The sequence below is a fragment of the Aythya fuligula genome, chromosome 26 (genome assembly GCF_009819795.1).
Source record: "Aythya fuligula isolate bAytFul2 chromosome 26, bAytFul2.pri, whole genome shotgun sequence".
NCBI lineage: Eukaryota > Metazoa > Chordata > Aves > Anseriformes > Anatidae > Aythya > Aythya fuligula.
Genome location: NC_045584.1, coordinates 225,801 through 243,301, shown reverse-complemented (window position 1 = coordinate 243,301; position 17,501 = coordinate 225,801). Strand labels below are relative to the sequence as shown.

General features: G+C 53.5%; 1 protein-coding gene across 4 annotated transcripts; it reads left to right on the top strand.

The window, feature by feature from the left end:
- The first annotated feature begins 202 nt into the window (after window positions 1-202).
- Window positions 203-16,272, top strand: MIER2 (MIER family member 2). 4 transcript variants are annotated; one of them, XM_032203872.1, is made up of 13 exons: window positions 203-230; window positions 3,692-3,779; window positions 4,332-4,483; window positions 5,226-5,351; window positions 5,999-6,122; window positions 6,769-6,878; window positions 7,553-7,622; window positions 9,257-9,408; window positions 10,157-10,238; window positions 10,336-10,430; window positions 11,233-11,336; window positions 12,343-12,479; window positions 13,332-16,272. In XM_032203872.1, the coding sequence occupies exons 1-13, from the start codon at window positions 222-224 to the stop codon at window positions 13,805-13,807; spliced, it is 1,725 nt and encodes a 574-aa protein (XP_032059763.1). In that variant the 5' UTR covers window positions 203-221; the 3' UTR covers window positions 13,808-16,272. The 4 variants fall into 4 exon arrangements, with proteins under 4 accessions (XP_032059763.1, XP_032059762.1, XP_032059765.1 ...); XM_032203871.1 differs by having other exon boundaries at window positions 11,233-11,360; XM_032203874.1 differs by lacking the exon at window positions 203-230 and adding an exon at window positions 1,495-1,522 and having other exon boundaries at window positions 11,233-11,360.
- The last annotated feature ends 1,229 nt before the right edge of the window (window positions 16,273-17,501 follow it).

Sequence of the window (17,501 nt, the reverse complement as noted above, 5' to 3'; positions counted from 1 at the left end):
GGGCCGGCCCCGCAGCCAGGCCCGGGGCTCCCGGAAGGCGCCGCCGACCCCGGCCCCGGCGCCCCCCGCCCCCTGACCCCCGCCCCCCGCCCCGCCGCGCCCCCGCCGCTCCCCCGCCCTCGCGGCGCCGCAGCCAATCAGCGGCCGCCGCCGCATCCGGGCCCCGCGGCTCCCCCGCCCCGCCCCCCCGCCGCCGCCGCCGCCGCCGCTCGCGCCCGGCCATGGCGGAGGTGAGCGCGGAGCCGCCGGGGGGGCGGGGGGAGCCGGGACTGGGACCGGGACCGGGGCCGGGACCGGGGCCGGGCCGGGGCCTCCCCGCTCCGCCCGCGCCCGGCCGGGGCCCGGGGAGCGGCGCCGCGGAGGGCCCGGCGCTGGGCCCGGCGGGCTGGGGGGGGCTGCGGGGACGCCGCGATGCCGCCGGGCGGGAGCGGGGCCGGGGCCGGGCGGGGCCGCACGGGCGGGGTCCGGCGGCAGAGAGCGGAGCCGCGGCCCCGGGGCTTTGGGGCGGGCGGGGCGGGGCGGGGGGTCCCGGGGGGGCGGCTCCGGGGGGACCGGGTCCCGCCGCCGCCCCCGGCACCGGCCTGCGGGGCCCCTCCTGCCCCGGCCGTTGCGATCCCCCCCCCTCCGTGCCCGGGCACCCCCGAACCGGCCCCGCTGCTGCCCGCAGGGCCCCGCCGGGGGCCCGGGGTCATCGCGGGGCTCCCGGGAGCCCCCCGAGCACGGCTCCGTTTTCGGGGTGCTCCGCGGGCGGGGGCTCCCCTCTGCTGCCCGCCCGGCCCCGTGCTCTCAGCTCGCCTCAGCCCGGGGGTCCCGGGTGAGGTTGGGCCGCGGAGCCTCGGCCTCCTGAGCGGTGCAGGAGACCCCCCCGCGTCCTGTCCTTCGCTGATTTTTTTGCTCTTTCAGACGTGCAGGCTGCAGAACAAACCTTTCTGCCCCTACCTCTTCCCCCTGGCTCCAGCCGGGGCTCGCAGGACACGAATCTGTGTCGCGTGGCACGGATGGGGCAAAGGAGTGAGGAAAGCTTCGCTCACCGACCCTGATGCCCCCTCCAAACTAGCTGAGGAAATCGCTGTAGCTGTTCAAACAGGAGGGCTGGGAAAGGAAACCCTCTCTCTTTTTCCTCGCTTTCTTGCGAGAGCCGCTTCAGCCTGGAGGGCTTCGTGTGGCAGGGCTGGGACGGGCGCAGCCAGCGCGGTGCTGGGACGCGGCCCTGGGCGTGCGAGGAGCTCGGGCCCTTCCTCCGCAGCGCTGCCCGAGGCGCGGCCGTCGCTGCGTCTCCTGTGCTCAAAAGCTCGAGTCCAGAGCTGAGAAGGGAGAGCTGAAGTCACCTGAAAAGGCAAAGACAGGAGCCTGCAAACAGCCGACACCGGTGTAACTTCTGGGTGAGGGAAGTTGTGCTGGTGCCTGAGAAGCAGGGAGCGGCGGAAGGAAAGCAGCGGCAGGGAGCGCGGGGCTGCTCCCCAAGGCTGAGTGACCCGCGGACGTGGAGGCGCTGCTCCCCAGCATCGGGGGCACCCTCCAGGTAACCGAGTTCACTGCTGTGACCTCGTCTGAGAGCCCCCGTGGTGCGGGGACGCCTGGTAGCGCCTCCTCAGCGCTCCTGCCGTCTTTCTGACGCGTGCAGTGCTCTCGGCTTTCCCCCGCTCCTCTGCCTTGTTCGTCCTCGTCGCGGTCTTCTGGATTCGTGAATGATTTGGGGGTTGGTTCAGTGTCACACGTTTAAATTTGGGTGTACAAGTGGGCCGCTGTCTCTGTCTGCCACTTGTGTCTTCTTTCCTCGATGCAAATGCAGCAGCGCTGATGGCTTTGTGGTGCCTCTCAGCAGTTCCTGCTTGTCCTGGTGCTGTGGTGCTGCTCTGGGGAAATAAACTCCTGAGTAGTTAGGGACTTGTCATCCTGGCATCCTGACTATTAGTCCTCGTTCCAGCACTGATCTTTGACACAAGATCTCATCGATGCTGAGGTATTCTTGACATCTTCTCAAGCCAGCCCTTCCACGGCTGACAGTTTTGGCCTTCGTTTCCCCGGTCCTTAGCGTGCAGCCCCGTATCGATCCTGGCGGCAGGGAGGCGCAATCGATGTAGCGGTCGTGGTCTCAGGGAAGAGCTCTGCAGATCACTCGAGGCAAAAGAGAGAGCGCGTAATCCACACCCGTGCCCTTTTCATGAAAATGGGATTATTTGCTTGGGAGGATTTCTCCAAGAGGGCTTTGTGCGTGGTCACATCCCAGCAGGGCCCAGAAGAGAGGCGCTGTCACCTCCTGAGGTGGGAATCCATCTCCTGGCGTGGCTGTCCCCACGGAGGTTGGCCGAGCCCTTTCCATCCTCGTCTTTTGCTAGCCAGGAACTCCTCCTCCCTTCTCTTCTTGGCTCGTGTGGCTGTTGGGCTCCGTCTGCAGCCTGACGAGGTGGTCTCCAGGGGGGCTGTCCTGCTGCTAATGACCAGGCACCGGGGACGGTGAGTTAAAGCTCGCTTCGGCTGGGACTGGAGGCATCTCTTCAACGTCTGGGAAGAGGAAGGAGCAAGAATTCCACAGCCGCTTTCAAGATCCTCGCCCTCCCTCCCTCTCTCTATCTTTCTCTCATGTGGGAGCATCTTCTGATGCCTTCCAGACCGGCATCGTGGCAGTAATTACATCTCGCAACCAACCAGCTCTGAGTTGTTACAGAATTTGCAACGCGCGTTGAAACGCCCGAAGGCACTCATTCAGAGCCCAAAGTCCAGGGTGGCTTTTTTGGTGTATACCTGGCTCTGTTGGTAGAGAATCCGTTGGGATTTGAACCTGTGCTGTATTTCCTTGAGTTCTCAGAGCCTTGTGCAGAAGCACTGGGGGTGTCCTGGCTCCCCCTGCCTGAGAGGGGAGCAGCGGGAGGTAGCTGAGGGCCGTGAGGAGGTGTCAGTGCTGCCGGGGGGACCGGCACTCGGAGCTCCTGCTGCAGTCAGAGGCTCTCAGCTCAGAGGCATTGCCTAATTACCTCCTTGCTCCCTACCTAGGCTGAACTTGATGAACAGCATTTCCAGCTGCATCAGCCCAAGGAGCTGCAGATGTTCGGGCTTGTTGTCCAGGCCTCAGCCCCTGTTGCTGCCTAAACTTCTGACCGAGCACCACATGCCAGAAAGCAGGTGCCTCCTCTCGGTGTCTACCTGTCTCATCCTCTTTCCACCTCACCTCTGCTACTTCCAGCCCCCCTCACTGCCCGCTCAGCTCTGAGTTTCCTTGCTGACCCCTCTGAGCCTCCTGGATGCGGCGAGGCGCTGGGGGCAGCTGGCGTGCCGTTGATAAAAATGCGGTGTTGGAAGCAGCGTGGCATGGGTGTGCTTAGAATGATGGCTTAGGGTCAGAATCCTTCTTTTAGGTAAGATGTAAGCCATGAAGACCTGTGGTCTTAAACTGGTGAAGGGATAAATTATTATTGGAAAACTGAAGGTAAACTGGAAACGCTGCCACATGCGCTTAGAGACCGAGGGAAAGGTGATGAACCCCGAAGAGAGGAGCTGTGGGAGAGCTGTTAAATAAACCTGGCCAGAGCTCTTTTTGCACAGCGGTTTCCAGTGCTACCCTGTGTGTGTTTATTAACTTTTGCTTTGAAACTAAACTAATTGCGTTTGCTGGAGGGGTTAAGCGGCTGGAGGTGCGTTACCCTTTAAAAATGGAGAGTTGTCTCAGCCATGTTCTTCTCTTTCCTTGAAGGCTTCGGTGGGCAGGCAGAGTCCGAGGGTGGTGCCGTACCCAGCCCACAGCCTATGTCCCGGAGAGCCTGGCCTTCAGAGTGCTGCAGGTAAAGCCACGGTCTGTGCTTCTGTTCGTTGGTCTGGTTGCCAGAGAAAACAGGGCTCCTGTGCTCAGCCTGTCCATCCCCTCCCCTTCTCCTTCCGACTTGTTTGGAACCTGGTGGGTGGTTCCGATCACACTTGACAGGCAAGAAAAGTCTTAAAAATGCCAAAGCTCCCAGAAGCGTCTGTGCTGGTTCTCCCAGTAAATAGTAATTATCCTAAAAGTGCCTTGAGTGAGGGGAAAGCTGCAGTGTGCATTCGGATGTTGTCATATCAGGGAATCCAGTCAGGAGAGAACCATAAATACTCAGAAAACCTTCAGGTACATCTTTCAGTCAGTCATGGGGCTTGCAATGTAGGAGCCAGGCTTTGCTCACGGTGCTCACGGAATGACTTCTGCTGGTTGTGCTTCCCAGCCCCTCTCACTCCTTTCTGCCTGATCTCTTCCGCTGCCTTATCATGGCCACACATGCACGAGGATGGGTCAACCTGAGCTTTGTCACGTTTTAAGATTTGGTTCAGGATGATCCAATGCCCAACTTCTTTAATCCCTGCAGTTGTGTCAATGGGCTCAGCTGATCACCGACTGAACCTAGCAGAGATCCTGTCGCAGAACTATGGTGTACGGGAGGAAAGGGAAGAAGAGGAAGATACTCAGGAGAAACAGAAATCCTTAGAAGAGCTGGAGAAGAGTTTCAGTGCCTCTCAGGTAAAGGCGGGAGGGGAAGGGAAATTACCTGCTGGATTTTCTTGTTTTCTTTGCCAGTGCTGGTACCATAGATCTTTGTGAGAAACTGTCTTGCTTGCTCTGACGGCTGTGTGCTGTGTTTTGCTCCACCCATCAACAGGTCTTAGGTTTAAATTTGGGTAGCAAATAATTGGTTTGCCAGCCGGTGACAGCAGTAAATTTTGGAGACTTTGTCTGCCAGGTAGGTGCTCTGACCACGTGGAATTCCTTCAGCCACCCTGCTGAAGAGCCATCAGCTGCTGGGCGATGTTCTTTCCGCAGAGGTGATGGATGTGGTCCTCCAGTGGGTAGTCTTTGGGGAGGCCTCAGAGGAACACAAAGCACCTTCCTCACAGATTATCTCTTCGGGTCTGGCACAAGAATAATGCAGTGACTTGCTGCAGCCCTTCTGTATAAATACAGTTCTGCTCTTTGGCAACTCTTCACCAGCATGAAACCTAGTATAAAAATAAACATATTCTAAGAATACCCTTGACCGTATTTGTTTGGGGTGGAAGTTCCAGGCTTGTCCATACCTTTAAGACCAGGCTGTGGTGGGTCCTGGTGGACATGCCTCCTTCATTGTGCAGCACTGCCCAAGGCATTCAGAGCCCCCAGAAGAGCAGAGCTGCTTTGACTGCCTCTGCAGGTGTGTTCGCTGCAGCTGCTGTTGTTCTCGGCGATTGTTCCATTCCTGATGAAGCTTTGTCTTCCTCTTGCTCAGAACAGTGAAATGCCATTTGAGGAGCTGCTTGCACTTTACGGCTATGAGGCATCTGATCCCATCTCTGAGCAGGACAGTGAGAGCAATGATATTACTCCAAATCTCCCAGATATGACTCTGGATAAGGTAAGAGCAGCTGTCAGCTCGGGTGTGTGCTGTTGGGCTGTGCTGTAGGGTGCTGAGCTGGCGGAGAGCTTCAGGTGTCTAGTAGCTCTCCCCAGTGGAGCTTGGAAAATGCCAGGGAAGGGCCTGCCTAGTTCTGGTGTCCCAGCGAGGGGGCAGAAATGTGAGTGTGCAGGGGATAGAGGAGACTGGGGGAAGGAGAGCTGTTTTGAAAAGGACGCGGTAAAAATCCTTTATGGAACGTAGGTAACAATTCTTTGCACGTAGGTGGGTCTGTGGATGGTCAGGGAAGGTTTGTGTCTTCCTTCTGAGCCAGCTGATGTAGAAAGTTGTTTCCTTATGGGGTCTTTGAGCTCTGTACGCTGGGTGGGGGTCTACAGAAAAGGCCTTTTGCTCCTTCTCTCTCTGGCTTCCATAGGAAGCCATTCTCCTCTTGATGCTTATAGAAGTGCTTCTAGGGAGGATAATCCAGGGGCGGCAGGGAGTGCAAGGCAGAATCTGTCTTTGAAGAAGCTGTGGGAGGGTGAGGAGGACTGTGGATGTGGCCGCCCTTGGCCAGAAATGTTTTACTGTAGGCCTCACACACACCCACCCCCTGCTTTTTTTTTTTTAATTTAAAATATTTTTCACTTTCTTGTTGTTGTTAAAAGGAACAAATAGCGAAGGATTTGCTTTCAGGGGAAGAAGAGGAGGAGACACAGTCTTCAGCTGATGATCTGACTCCATCCGTCACATCCCATGATGCGTCAGACCTATTCCCAAACCAGCCTGGCTGTATGTGTTGCTAATTTCTAAGTAATTGTTTTGTACTTAGATGTTTTGTGCAGGCTAGGGCAGGGACATATTTCTTTACTTTGTCACTAAGTTTCCTGAGTTACGTTTTTCCATGTTCTTTCTGGGGCTGCAAATAAACCTGAGTGCCAGTGGGTTCACCCAGCACCAGTTAGGATGTGAGTGTAGATGTGCAGGGGGATCAGGAGCAAATTGTCTTTAGCTGTAACTCACAACATTGTTAAGGTGAGAACTGTTTTGCTGCCTGTTGTAATTACAATCTGCTGGGTCTGACACCTCTACAAGTGAATACATTCGGTAGTGCTACTGGTCTGATACGTTGCGGCAGTTCCTAAACATTAGAATGTGCAGGAAGCCAGAGGGAATGGGAGACTTGGTATAAAGTGATCTTATTCCTTCTGCTGTCTTGCAAAATGAGGGAGTCTGAGTTCTCCAGGTTGGTTGGCACCACCTGCATGGCAAGTGTGCAAATTGTCTTATTTCCATTTTCTGCTTTTAAATATGGGTAAGTAGTCACTGAGGACCATGCTGAAAGTAACTTTAAGACAGAAAATAAAGGGATGGGAGGAACATAGAGCAGTAGTAATAAACCATTTCATGACAACAGATCTCTTCCTTTCCCACAAAGCAAACAACTTTCTTGCTGATGAAGACAAAGAGCCATGTTCATCTCCATGTGCTTCCTCCATGGCTGAGGATTCAGAGGAGGACTCCATCCCATCCAACGAGTGTAAGAAGGTAAATGATCAGAGTGCATCCAGAAGGGGAACTGAGGCAATGGGCCTGAATTTGGGGAAAGCATGACGCCAAAGCACTGTGGTATTTCCCCAAGAAGTTTTCTTTCTTTATCTTCCTTTTGCTCAGTCTTGCATTTTGTGGAAGGCAGTGGCAGACATGGGTTGCAAAGTGTATTTTTTATGTGATCTTGAAATCTGCATCTGAAACTATTTTCTGCTTCAGATATGGAAAATGCTGTTGTTGCCTTGGTAAATCAGAACTGCAATCCATAGCCCTGTAAAAGTGAATTGCTGTGCGATGTTCCCAGTGGGTTTTACTGAGGGGGAACCATCATATGAAAGAGAGGAGCAGACTTCCGAATTCATCCTGGTTATGAAGGTTGCAGGAGACCTTTAGCATTTCTTTATCTCCAGCTCTAGCTATTTGCTATATATCTTTAACATTAAAACTGTGTAAATACCTAAGGTCCCTAAAGTATGATCTGGTTGGTTGTAAATCTTTCCAGTTACCCTATAAAGTAAGTCAAGGCTCCCGAGAAGTAATGGTGACACTGGGGACTGCTGATATATGTTGGCCTCGTGGTGTCATAGCCCTTAAATCATGCGGTACACTTCATTGCCTATGCGGAGTGTGTTCCATTTCGATTTACTGACTTCTCTGTGATGGTGTTTCAGGAGATCATGGTTGGACCTCAGTACCAAGCCACTGTTCCCATCCTCCACTTGAACAGGCACAGTGAAAAAGGTAAGGCCACTTGCTTTACGTATCTTGTTTGGTTGTAGGGCTGCTGGCCTGGCCATTTGAAGGGGCTCAGTTCACCAGTTCTGCTCTGCATGTCTAGGCTTAGCACTTCTCAGTAATGACATCAAAATTTACAGCTGTACCTAGGCTAGCTTTTAAACTAGCTTATCTGAATTTGGCAAGTGACACAGCTACAGACACACAGTGAAGACTGGCTTGGTGGGATGACAGGTTTGGAGAAAGGGGGCTCAGCTGTAGCCAAAGAGGGAGATGCTCTAATTTGTTTTTCTCTGACGTCTTCCTGAAGTAGCAAGAGTGTTTTTCATGTAGTACTCCCTGGAACTAATCAGTTCCAAATGTGGTAGCGTGTCTGCAGAGTAGATAGAGTTGCCTTGATTTGCAGATTGTCTAATAACTAGTGTAATTCTGGCAGCAGCTTGTTGAACTTCTGAAGAAGATAGCTAACAGAAAACCACCTCTTTAAAAATGACTCATTTCCTCCCTAGTTCTTTTAACCTAGCAGACTAAGCAAATGATTTAAGGAGATAAAAGTTATCAGTTTTGCAGGTACCATTTCAGATTTTCTTGCTGTAGTTCTCAGAACTTTTTACTGTCACTTAATCAGGAAGTTTACGATACTCTCAGTACTTCTGTACTGAAGACCATGGATTTAGTGCCTGTTTCCCGTAGCCTGTACATTTGCATCAGTGCAAAATGAGATGAAACTTGCAGTAGATCCAGATGGTGGTCTTCTGTGCCCTGTCTGTACTTCCTCTGACCTGATTTTACATGGCTAAGGAGTGGGTTCCTTTGCCTGTAGAAATAGTAGAAATACACGAACAAGTAAATCCCATAGGGTGCTCATGTTATTATGACCCCTATAACCTCCCTGTGTCAAGGGGGTTGGAGTTAGGTGATCTTTAGGGTCCCTTCCAACACAAGCTATTCAGATGGTTTTCTGAATAGAAAAATCACTGTATTTCTGATTATTTTTATTGCAGAATCTCTTCTTGCTTTCCTCTGTGCTGCAATTTTACTTAACCCTCTGTCTGCATGGTTGTGTGCTTTGTTCTCATGGACCAAGAGCAAGAACCACTCAGTGCTGCAGTGTGCTGCTGCTGTTTTGTCCAGGTGGAGCAGCTCAGAGGAACGTGACAGCCTTACAGATGCTTAGTTTTGTGCTTAGGACAGAGGGGGTCTTGAGCCTAAGCCAGGCTTATAGCTCAAAGCTGCCTTTGCTTCCTAGTCCTTTTGTTTACTATATGTGGGAAAACACAACTTAGAACATGGGGTTTTTAAGTTGCCACGATTGATGAATCAAAGCAACAGCCTTTGAGAGCATGGTAACAAAAAACTTGTCAGCCAACCCTCTGAAGAAGCGGAAACCAGACGAGCCTGTGCCTAGGGCTCTAAAAGAGGTATAAGCAGTAGTAAGCTTATCTGCCTCCAAAATCAGGAGGGGAAAATGCAGCACGTTCACACAGATGGTCGTCATCCCTAGTGCCAGGTTAGGAGTCCAAGCAAAGATTTTCTCCCTTCTTCTGCCTCTGCCAGGCCCAGACACGCAGAGCATTTCTTAAAAGCAGTGGGATTCTCTGATTAGCTTATTTCGTTTTTTTGTTTTTTTTTTCTGTTAGTCTATGAAAATGAAGATCAGCTGCTTTGGGACCCAAACATCCTTCCTGAGAGAGAGGTTGAAGAGTTCCTATATTGTGCAGTGAAGCGGCGGTGGGATGAGCTGTCTAGCAGCAGCCTGCCAGAAGGAGAGATGGTGAAGGACAATGAACAGGTAAAATCTCGCAGCCAGAGATATTAGAACGATGCTGGCGTAGTGGTGCAGCACTTCCTTCAGAGATCTTGAATGAGACCCACTTGAAAAGAGACTGGTATCTAACTTTTGTGATCCTCTGCTCCTGCTTCATGGATAAGTGAGAGTGCCTCCCAAATGGAGTCTGAGGGTCTTCACTCTGCTTTTGGGAAGACAGGAAATGGCTGCAGTGGGTCAGACCCTGCCTAGCTTAGTACTTGCCTTCTAAACCTGTTTGTGGAAGGCATCTGTGGATGCTTGTGGAAAATGTGGAATGGGCAGGGCAAGTAAAGGACAGTTAGTTTTGACTGTATTGTCTTGGTATCCCAAAATCTCTGAGACAGAGCTTGCAGGAGGACAATTTTGGATCTGTTCTCTATAAAATTCTCTGTCGTCTTTTGAAGGCGGCAGAAGATCAAACATCTAACTAAGAAACCAGAGCGGTTGTGTTTCCTCTAAGGTAGGCAGGTTAGATTCTCACAATAAGCCCAGTATCTGCAGAAACACGGGAGCACACCTGTAATCCCTCGAGTTGCTGGTAGAACTGCGTCGTTTCAGTCCTAGGGTTTGTAATGCAGTTCTGTGAAAAATGGAATGATGTATGCTGGCTGCCATGCTAGGTTAGTGGAAAAGTGGCTCCTGGGAAAAATAAGTTTCACAAGACAAACATGAGTCATGCAGAGGTCTGCTTGCGGTGTGTTGCTGTCAGTCACTTTCTTTTGTTTTCTAGGCATTGTATGAACTGGTTAAATGCAATTTCAATGCAGAAGAGGCATTACGGAGGTTACGGTTCAATGTGAAAGTTATCAGAGGTGAGAACCCCTATGTCTGGATTCCACTCCGAACACTGAGGCACGTGTAACTCCTCCAGATTCTGTATGCTTCCTCCAATCCCTCTTTCTGCTGTAGATGAGCTTTGTGCCTGGAGCGAGGAAGAATGTAGAAATTTTGAACATGGCTACAGGGTCCATGGGAAAAACTTTCATCTTATCCAAGCAAACAAGGTAAGAATGTTCACCCCTGCATCACAGTAAGACAAAGGGAACGAGGCAGTTGCATTTGCACCAGAAGTGTATTTTGAGCCTTGGCTGATGCAGGAAGTTCAGGACTGCTGAGTTCCAATCCCAGGCTTTGTGTTGACTCATGCTAGCAGGTGATGGGCTGTTCACTGCCCTGCTCTGCCTTATTTTCCAGGTGGGAGAAGTCACAAACAACACTGACCTGCATGAGTGATGTCAGTTAATTACTGATTAGCCCTTTCTGGAGTCTCAAAAGTTCTTTCCAAACTCTCAGCCCTTGCAGTACTTCTGTGAATGAGTGAGTTGAGCATGTGGATGTTTTGTAAAGTCCCCTGGGGTCCTCTAGAATGAAAGATGCTGTCGTAGGGAGAACTGGGCCCCAGGACATATGCTGCTATGCTGGGAGTTGGCAGAACCAGAGAGTCCAGTCCTACCACTGATTCACTGTGGGCATGTTGACACTGGCCAGTGAAAATGGATGCAGGTTTGCTCTCTTGGTGTTAAGCGTGCTGCTGGAAGTGCAGGAAGGTCCTGCATGAATGTACTGTGTGTGAACCCACACCGGGGTCTGCGAGAACAATTGTGCACCATGGGGAGTTACTCCTCTGGCCGGTTACTGCCTTGGAAATCTCGGTATCTGCTTCTGTTCTGCAGTGCAGATGTGTCCATAGCAATGTAAATCGCTGTAATGCACTTCACTTGCTGTGCTGATAAAACGGGTGAATAACCCTTGCTCCACGAAGCGCGTCTGGATGCGTGGCGCTCTGACTGTGGTGTTTCTCCTCAGGTCCGCACCCGGTCAGTGGGCGAGTGCGTGGAGTATTACTACATGTGGAAAAAGTCAGAGCGCTATGAGTACTTCACTCAGCAGACTCGTTTAGGAAGGAAGAAGTACGTCCTCCACCCTGGAGCCACGTGCGTGGAATATTCTCACACTAAAATTAGTAATATTAACCTCCCAGTGAAGATCCTGGCTGCAAAGCACCTCTACTTTAAAGGCGGCGCTTTCTGCTCTAGAAGGTTTCTTGGGTGGGAGCATGCAGAGGTTCATGGGGTGTTCTCGGAGCATAATGCACTGTTAGCGTGGGAGGGGACACTTAAGCAGTTACTTGCTTGGATGTGGACTTTCTTGTGTCAGAAAATAGTGTTTTCTTTCAGATAAATGCATTCACAAGAAAGATTAAGGTTATGGTCAGGGATTCAGGGCTGATCTCAAAAAGTAATTCAGTCGGATGCAATTTTGGGAAGGGATTTTTTTACATACAAAAATACCCTGTTTCTGATTATTGGAGAATTAATTTCTTTCCCTGCAAATAACCTTCGAGGCAAATTCTTTGCTTTGAAATATATGTTAATTACAGCAAATACTTTTCAAAAAGGTTGAAACTGAAATGTTTTAAGAGGTCAAAATGAAATATTTAAGTTGAATCAATTAAAAATATTAGCTGTTAGAGCTTGAAAAATGTTTAAGTCTTAGCTTTTTTCTTCTGACTCAAGACAGGAAAATACCTGAAATCTCAAATTTCCCCATGGTAGAAAATATTTTTTTTGTCTCTTGCTCTTTGCTGGCATGCTGACATTGTCACAACCCAGTGCAATCATCCCATGAAGCTGGCTGCTCCCTGCGGAGAGTATTTGGCCATTTGTTTTGTTATGGAAGAGTCAGAGAGCCGGGGGGCAGAGCTCTGTGTTTGGGAAGCTTCACAGCCCATTCTGGTTTGATGTGGGCTGGTCTCAGGCACCCTGACTTAACCGTGGGTATGGACATTCCTCCTCGTGAGGCCTCTACAGCCCTGCTGCTTTATTTGTTGGTGGGTTTTAATCCCAGTCACTGTTTCTCCTGCCTGTATCTTTCTGCCCAGCGGGTGGTCACAGTTCTGTCTGTCTTTCCCCACAGGGATTACGCCGACAATGACTTGGATGGGGGTGAGGTAGAAAACGCCAGTCGTTCTCGGAGCTCCCCACCGATTCCCTCTGCCACCAGCTGCCTGGACTCTCACTTTGGCCAAGATCAGCTAGCAATTGAGAGCACAGGTAACTGCCTTCTCTTCTGTCTGCCACGGGGACAGCTCCCCTCCCCCCCTCAGCAGCACAGACCCTCCTTTGCCTTTCTCGTGTTGCTGTTATCCAGCCGCTGCTCTTCTCCCTGCCCCTTGCCGGTGTGCTCCCTTTCTGCCCTGAGTCAAACGCCAGCCCTGGGCAGTGTGGTGTAGGTAAAGGAGGGTTGCCTGTCCCTACGCTGAGCAGTACTGGCTCCTTTAGAGTTGGTCCTGCTTCAGATGTGGAGGGACGGCCTAAGTCGTTCCCAAAGCAAGAGAATTTGTGTGAGCTTTGGGTACCGGAGGCAGGCAGTTGCTTTCAGTGCACCTGCCTTAATTAGCGGACACTGGCACGTCCTCCAGAGGTGGATTTAAAACACCAGAAGTCAGTCTGTGCCTGTTAGCTGCCGTCAGAGAGAGGTGGCTGTAAGAAGACTCACAGAAAGCCTGAAACGGGTTCATTCCCTCTCTCTGTCCTACCACGGACAAGGGCTTTGTGTTAGCACCAGCCAGGAGATGTACGCTTGAGGGGACAGGATTTAGGGTTGGGTTCATCTCAGAATCTCATTTGAGGTTTCCCTTAATTTCCATAGAAATACTGGTGGCCTCCTGTCTGCTGCCTGCATCTTGCCTTTCTTTGGTAGATGCTGTCAGGAGTTTTGGTTGCTATAATAAAGAAACATCTTTGCCATCAAACAAATACTGTTCTGGTTAGGTGGGATTGAGCTGGATTCTGGTTTTTATACGTTATGGACTGACACTAGTTTTATTTCACTTGCTGCCTCCCACCCTTTCTTCCTCCCTGTCTGTCCATCGTCCGTGCACTTCCCTCCTCTGTGGTGCGCAGAGCCTCTGAGCGTGGAGAGCACAGCCTGCAGCCTGGGCAGCATGAGCGAGTCGGGGCAGGGCTATGAGTGCAGTACTCCTTCGGAGACGAATTGTTCCTTCGACCCCGCCGAGGAGACCTCCTCAGGCACGCTCTCGGCTTCCTGCACACGGCATCCTGTCACCCCCTCCGACACGGGGCTCTATGCTTTGCCGCCGGCAGGACCAGGACTAGCAGAGAAGCAGGAGACGTTGCAAAGCTCTGGTGAGACGATAACCATGGACTTCACTCTCCCTGCAGACATTAATGAGGGCTTACCTTTAATTGCTGGCCCTGTGGATTTGGACAGAGACACAGAGGCAGTGGTGGCCCCTGCGCAAGTGTCCTTATCGGTCACAGATTTTGGCCTCATTGGCATTGGAGATGTAAATAGTTTTCTGACTGCTCATCAGGCCTGCCCAGCACCCGTGGCTCGGTCAGAGCCCTTGTCACAGTGAGAGTCTTCAGTCACAAACCTGTCACAAATCCACCAAGGACTTTGACCTGACTGAGTGAAATCCTGGAACTTCCACTGTTCTCTAGGGACAGTATGGAGCTGTTGGTCAGAATCCGTCTTTCCATCCTCCTTGATCCAAGGCTACAGTGAAACCAAACACGTTTCTGCTCCAGCATGTTCCGACACAATCACACAAAGCTGGTGGCCAGCTTGGGTGAGGGGGGAGGCCCACGGCCCCCCATTTTGTTGACCGTGTGTCACCCCAGGTCTTGCCAGGCTGTTGGGAGAGTCCCTGCCCCCAGGACCAGGGAGGTGTCCTCTGGCTCCAGTGGAACGGTCTGAGTGCAAAAATGTGTTGAGAACAGGGATGTGTCGCAGGCACTTTGGGGCTGGGGCAGAGGATGCAGTCTGGAGGTCCAAGAGCTTAGGAAGTCAGCATGGAGCACAGCCTGCCTGGGCTGCAGGGCTGCTCACCAGTGGAGATGGGCATGGCGACGCCAAAGGAAGGTGAGGAGTCGTGGCTGCTCACCCGCACGGTGTGCTGCAGTAGCAGTCCTTCTCCCCGGGCCCCTTCTCACAGCTATCCTGTGCTCCCGAGCTGAGGACCGTAACAGGCGCTCGCAGTCCTGCCTTCAGACCTCCCGGGGCTGTGCGTTGCTCCCTGCCCACACTGCCGCCAGCTCCGGCTGGGGTGTCGCCTGTTCCAGTCCTTTGGCTGAAGCTTCGGGTCTCGGAAGGGGCGCTGTGCGGTGCGGCAGTGTTGTGCATGCTGAAGCCCGTCCCGCCTTCCCTTGGGGTGCTCTGCCATGAACTGGGCCAGGGAGATCTTGAGCTGGGAGTCGAGGCGGTGCTAGACCCAAAGTGATGTTGGCCTTCAGTGCTGCACTGCTGCCCCCTTTGTTCTTGGCGGTGAATAACTCGATCGTTTCTGGCCCTGCTGCACTTCAGGAGGGTGAAACGCAGCTGCCACCTCTGTAACGCCTCAGCTCCTTCCAAAAAATTCGCTAGCTGGGGAAGGAGGAGGAGCTGGATGCAGGAAGAGAGGGCCAGAAGGGGATGGTGATCGCTGAGTTGACCCTTGCTTTGTTGGGTGCCTGAAGCTAGAATTGTGGAAGTGGGGAAGCAGCAGCTGCCACTGCGCAGGTGTTGGGAAGGGGCAGCCGCTGCCTGACCTCCCCGGGCAGTGACAGTGAACCAGGTGAGGATGTGCGTGCCGGCAGGAGGGAGCTTCCAGCCCGTGTCTCCCTGGAGTCACCACAGCAGGGCCGTGCCTCCTTCCTAGCGCTGTGCACGCTGCGGGCACCTCAGCTCCCCGGGCACCCCGCGTCGGACACCGCCGCTAGCGCCGAGAGGCAGGCAGGAGAGCGTGCCCAGCGCAGCCCTGCCCCTTCCCGCCTGCCTCCGTTCTTCTAAAACATCGCCAAAAATCTCTCTCTTCTGAGAGAAACGTGTGTCCCTGCTGCCAGTGGCGTTTTGAGGAGGGGACGAGGGTCGGCACCGAAGCGGCCAGCGGCTGTGCAGAGCTGTGCTGGCTCAGAGGAGCGGCTGTGGGTGCGCTGAGTCGGAGCTGGTCTGCGTCCCGCTTATGTGCCAGGTCTGGGGCTCGTCACTGGCTTATGTCCACGTGTTCTCATTCCCTTTTTCCATGCAGGGAACACTGCTGACTTGCTGGGCAGGGCTCTAACGCAGATGTTCCCTTCCTCCAGCCATTTTCTCTGCTTGGGAAGGGTTCAGGTTGAGTCTTTTTGCTTAATTTGGTAGAGGTCTTCAGGTGCTGATCCTGCAGCTGCTTCTGTGGGTTTGGAAGATGAGTAAAGGCATCAGCCTGGGACCCCCTTTTACCCGGCCCAGCGAGGTTGTGCTCACTCCTGCAGCAGGGGCTTGGAGACAGCACCGGACAGCTTCATGGGGTAGCTTAGGATCAGACCTCATCTCCCCCTTTCAGGCCCCAGACCCATTCGCCTACGTGAGTGGGGTGGGTGCTTGTTTCGGTCCCCAGCCAGCCCTGCTAGGAGGCGCCGAGCTGCAGACACCGCTCTCGTGGCCAGGTGTTGCTCTGTGAAACGTGCTGTAGAATGGAGGTCTCACCTCTGGCTGCTCCCAGCTGCTGGAAACAGAAAGCAAACACAAGTGCCCGCTCCATAGTGGAACTTCCCAGGCTGTGATTCCCCTTTTCTGGGGGAGAGAGGAAGCTGCTTGGCTGGAAGGGGAGGAGGTGGCAGGGTGAGAGCATCTGCAGCCCTCCCAGGGAGGGTCAGGCCTTGGCGTCTCCTCTCCATCAGCCAAGAATGTTCTTAGTTTTTCCTGAAACCATTTTTCTTTGGTTTGTTTCAAGCCCCAATGAAGGGAGAGGAGAGGCTGGAGGAGGCAGAAATGTCTCTTATTTATGTTATTCAGTGTTGTTTACAGATTCGCATGGGGTCTTTCAACATGAGCGCAGCGCTTTTCCCACATAACTGTAAGGGAGAGGGGAGAAAAGGGCTGGGGCAGGGCGGGGAGTCACGGGGGAGGTTTGGTTTTGGTTTTCTTGGGGTTTTCTTTTTCCTTCTTACAAAGCACATTCACTTTGAGACGCTCCCAATGCTGGACTCGTCCCCTCACCCCCAAGCCCTACACTGTGAAGTGATACTGCCTTGAAGACCCCTCGCCGTTATTTATTTAATTAAAAACCTAATTTGAAAGCAAGCAGGAAGCCTGTCTTGGTTTTGGAGACTGAGGTGCCACAGCCCTGCATGTTGGGGTGGCAGAGGTGAGGGGGGGTCCTGGCCTTTTTCATCTCTCTGCCCCAGCTGAGTGCTCCGGTGCCCCACAGGCAGGGGCTGGGCGTGCGGCCGCGCGTGGCTCCGGGGTGAGGCGTGGGCCGGGACGGAGCCCAGAGCCCTGCGGGGTCGTGTCCCCCACCTTGGGTGCTGTGATCCATGGCTGTGCCCAACAGAGCCCAGCGGTCCTGGCACAGCCCTCCAGAAGCTGAGCTCAGCCTCTTCTTGATCACAGCTGCTTCTGTTTGGTGCAGAGCGTCTTCAGCAGGGGCTGGGGGAGTGCCAGTGCCCCAGCTCCGTGGCACGGTGCTCCCATGGCAGGAGCCTGGGCGAGCTGCCCGGTGGCTGTGCTCCTGTCCCAGTGGGCTCGGGGTGCTTCCCTCCTTCCTTCCTGTGCCTACACCAGGGCTGCCCTCACAAATGGGGAGGAAGCCCAGCTTCCTTGGCTGAATTTACCTTCCCAGTGCTGCGTGTGGAGGTGTTGAGGTGTTCGCTGCTCTTACAGGTGCCCTGGCTCTGAAAACGGCAGCGCTGGGACAGCCCCGTGGTGGCAGGGCTGGGAGGCAGGCGTCCGTCTGCGTCTCACCGGCCTCGGCCAGGAATAACATCCTGGAGGCGAGGGAAGCGTTTCTGCAGGAAGGTTCATTCCTCACTACAAAGCCCCTCTGTTTTGTCAGAAACCTCTCAAACTTCCCCAGCTCCTGAGCCCGTTGCTGTCAGCCCCATGGTCAGCACGGATTGCTCCAAAACCAGAAGCAGGAGGTGGGCAGCAGCCGCAGGCAGTGCTGGGGAGGGACCCGCCGGGACCCCCTGGCACCTGCAGCGCTGCCCTGCCTGTGCCAGGCCCGGTAACGTCGGCTCTCGTCTTCTGTCCCACGGCCTGGAGCGGGAAGGGGGCTCGGCCCTCTCTCCTTCTCCGGTCTCCTCCCCCTGCCC

Coding starts and splice junctions, on each gene's coding strand:
- MIER2 (XM_032203871.1), top strand. Junction 6,123..6,768: donor ATTCCCAAACCAGCCTGGCT/GTATGTGTTGCT, acceptor TTTCCCACAAAG/CAAACAACTTTCTTGCTGAT. Junction 7,623..9,256: donor GAACAGGCACAGTGAAAAAG/GTAAGGCCACTT, acceptor TTTTTCTGTTAG/TCTATGAAAATGAAGATCAG.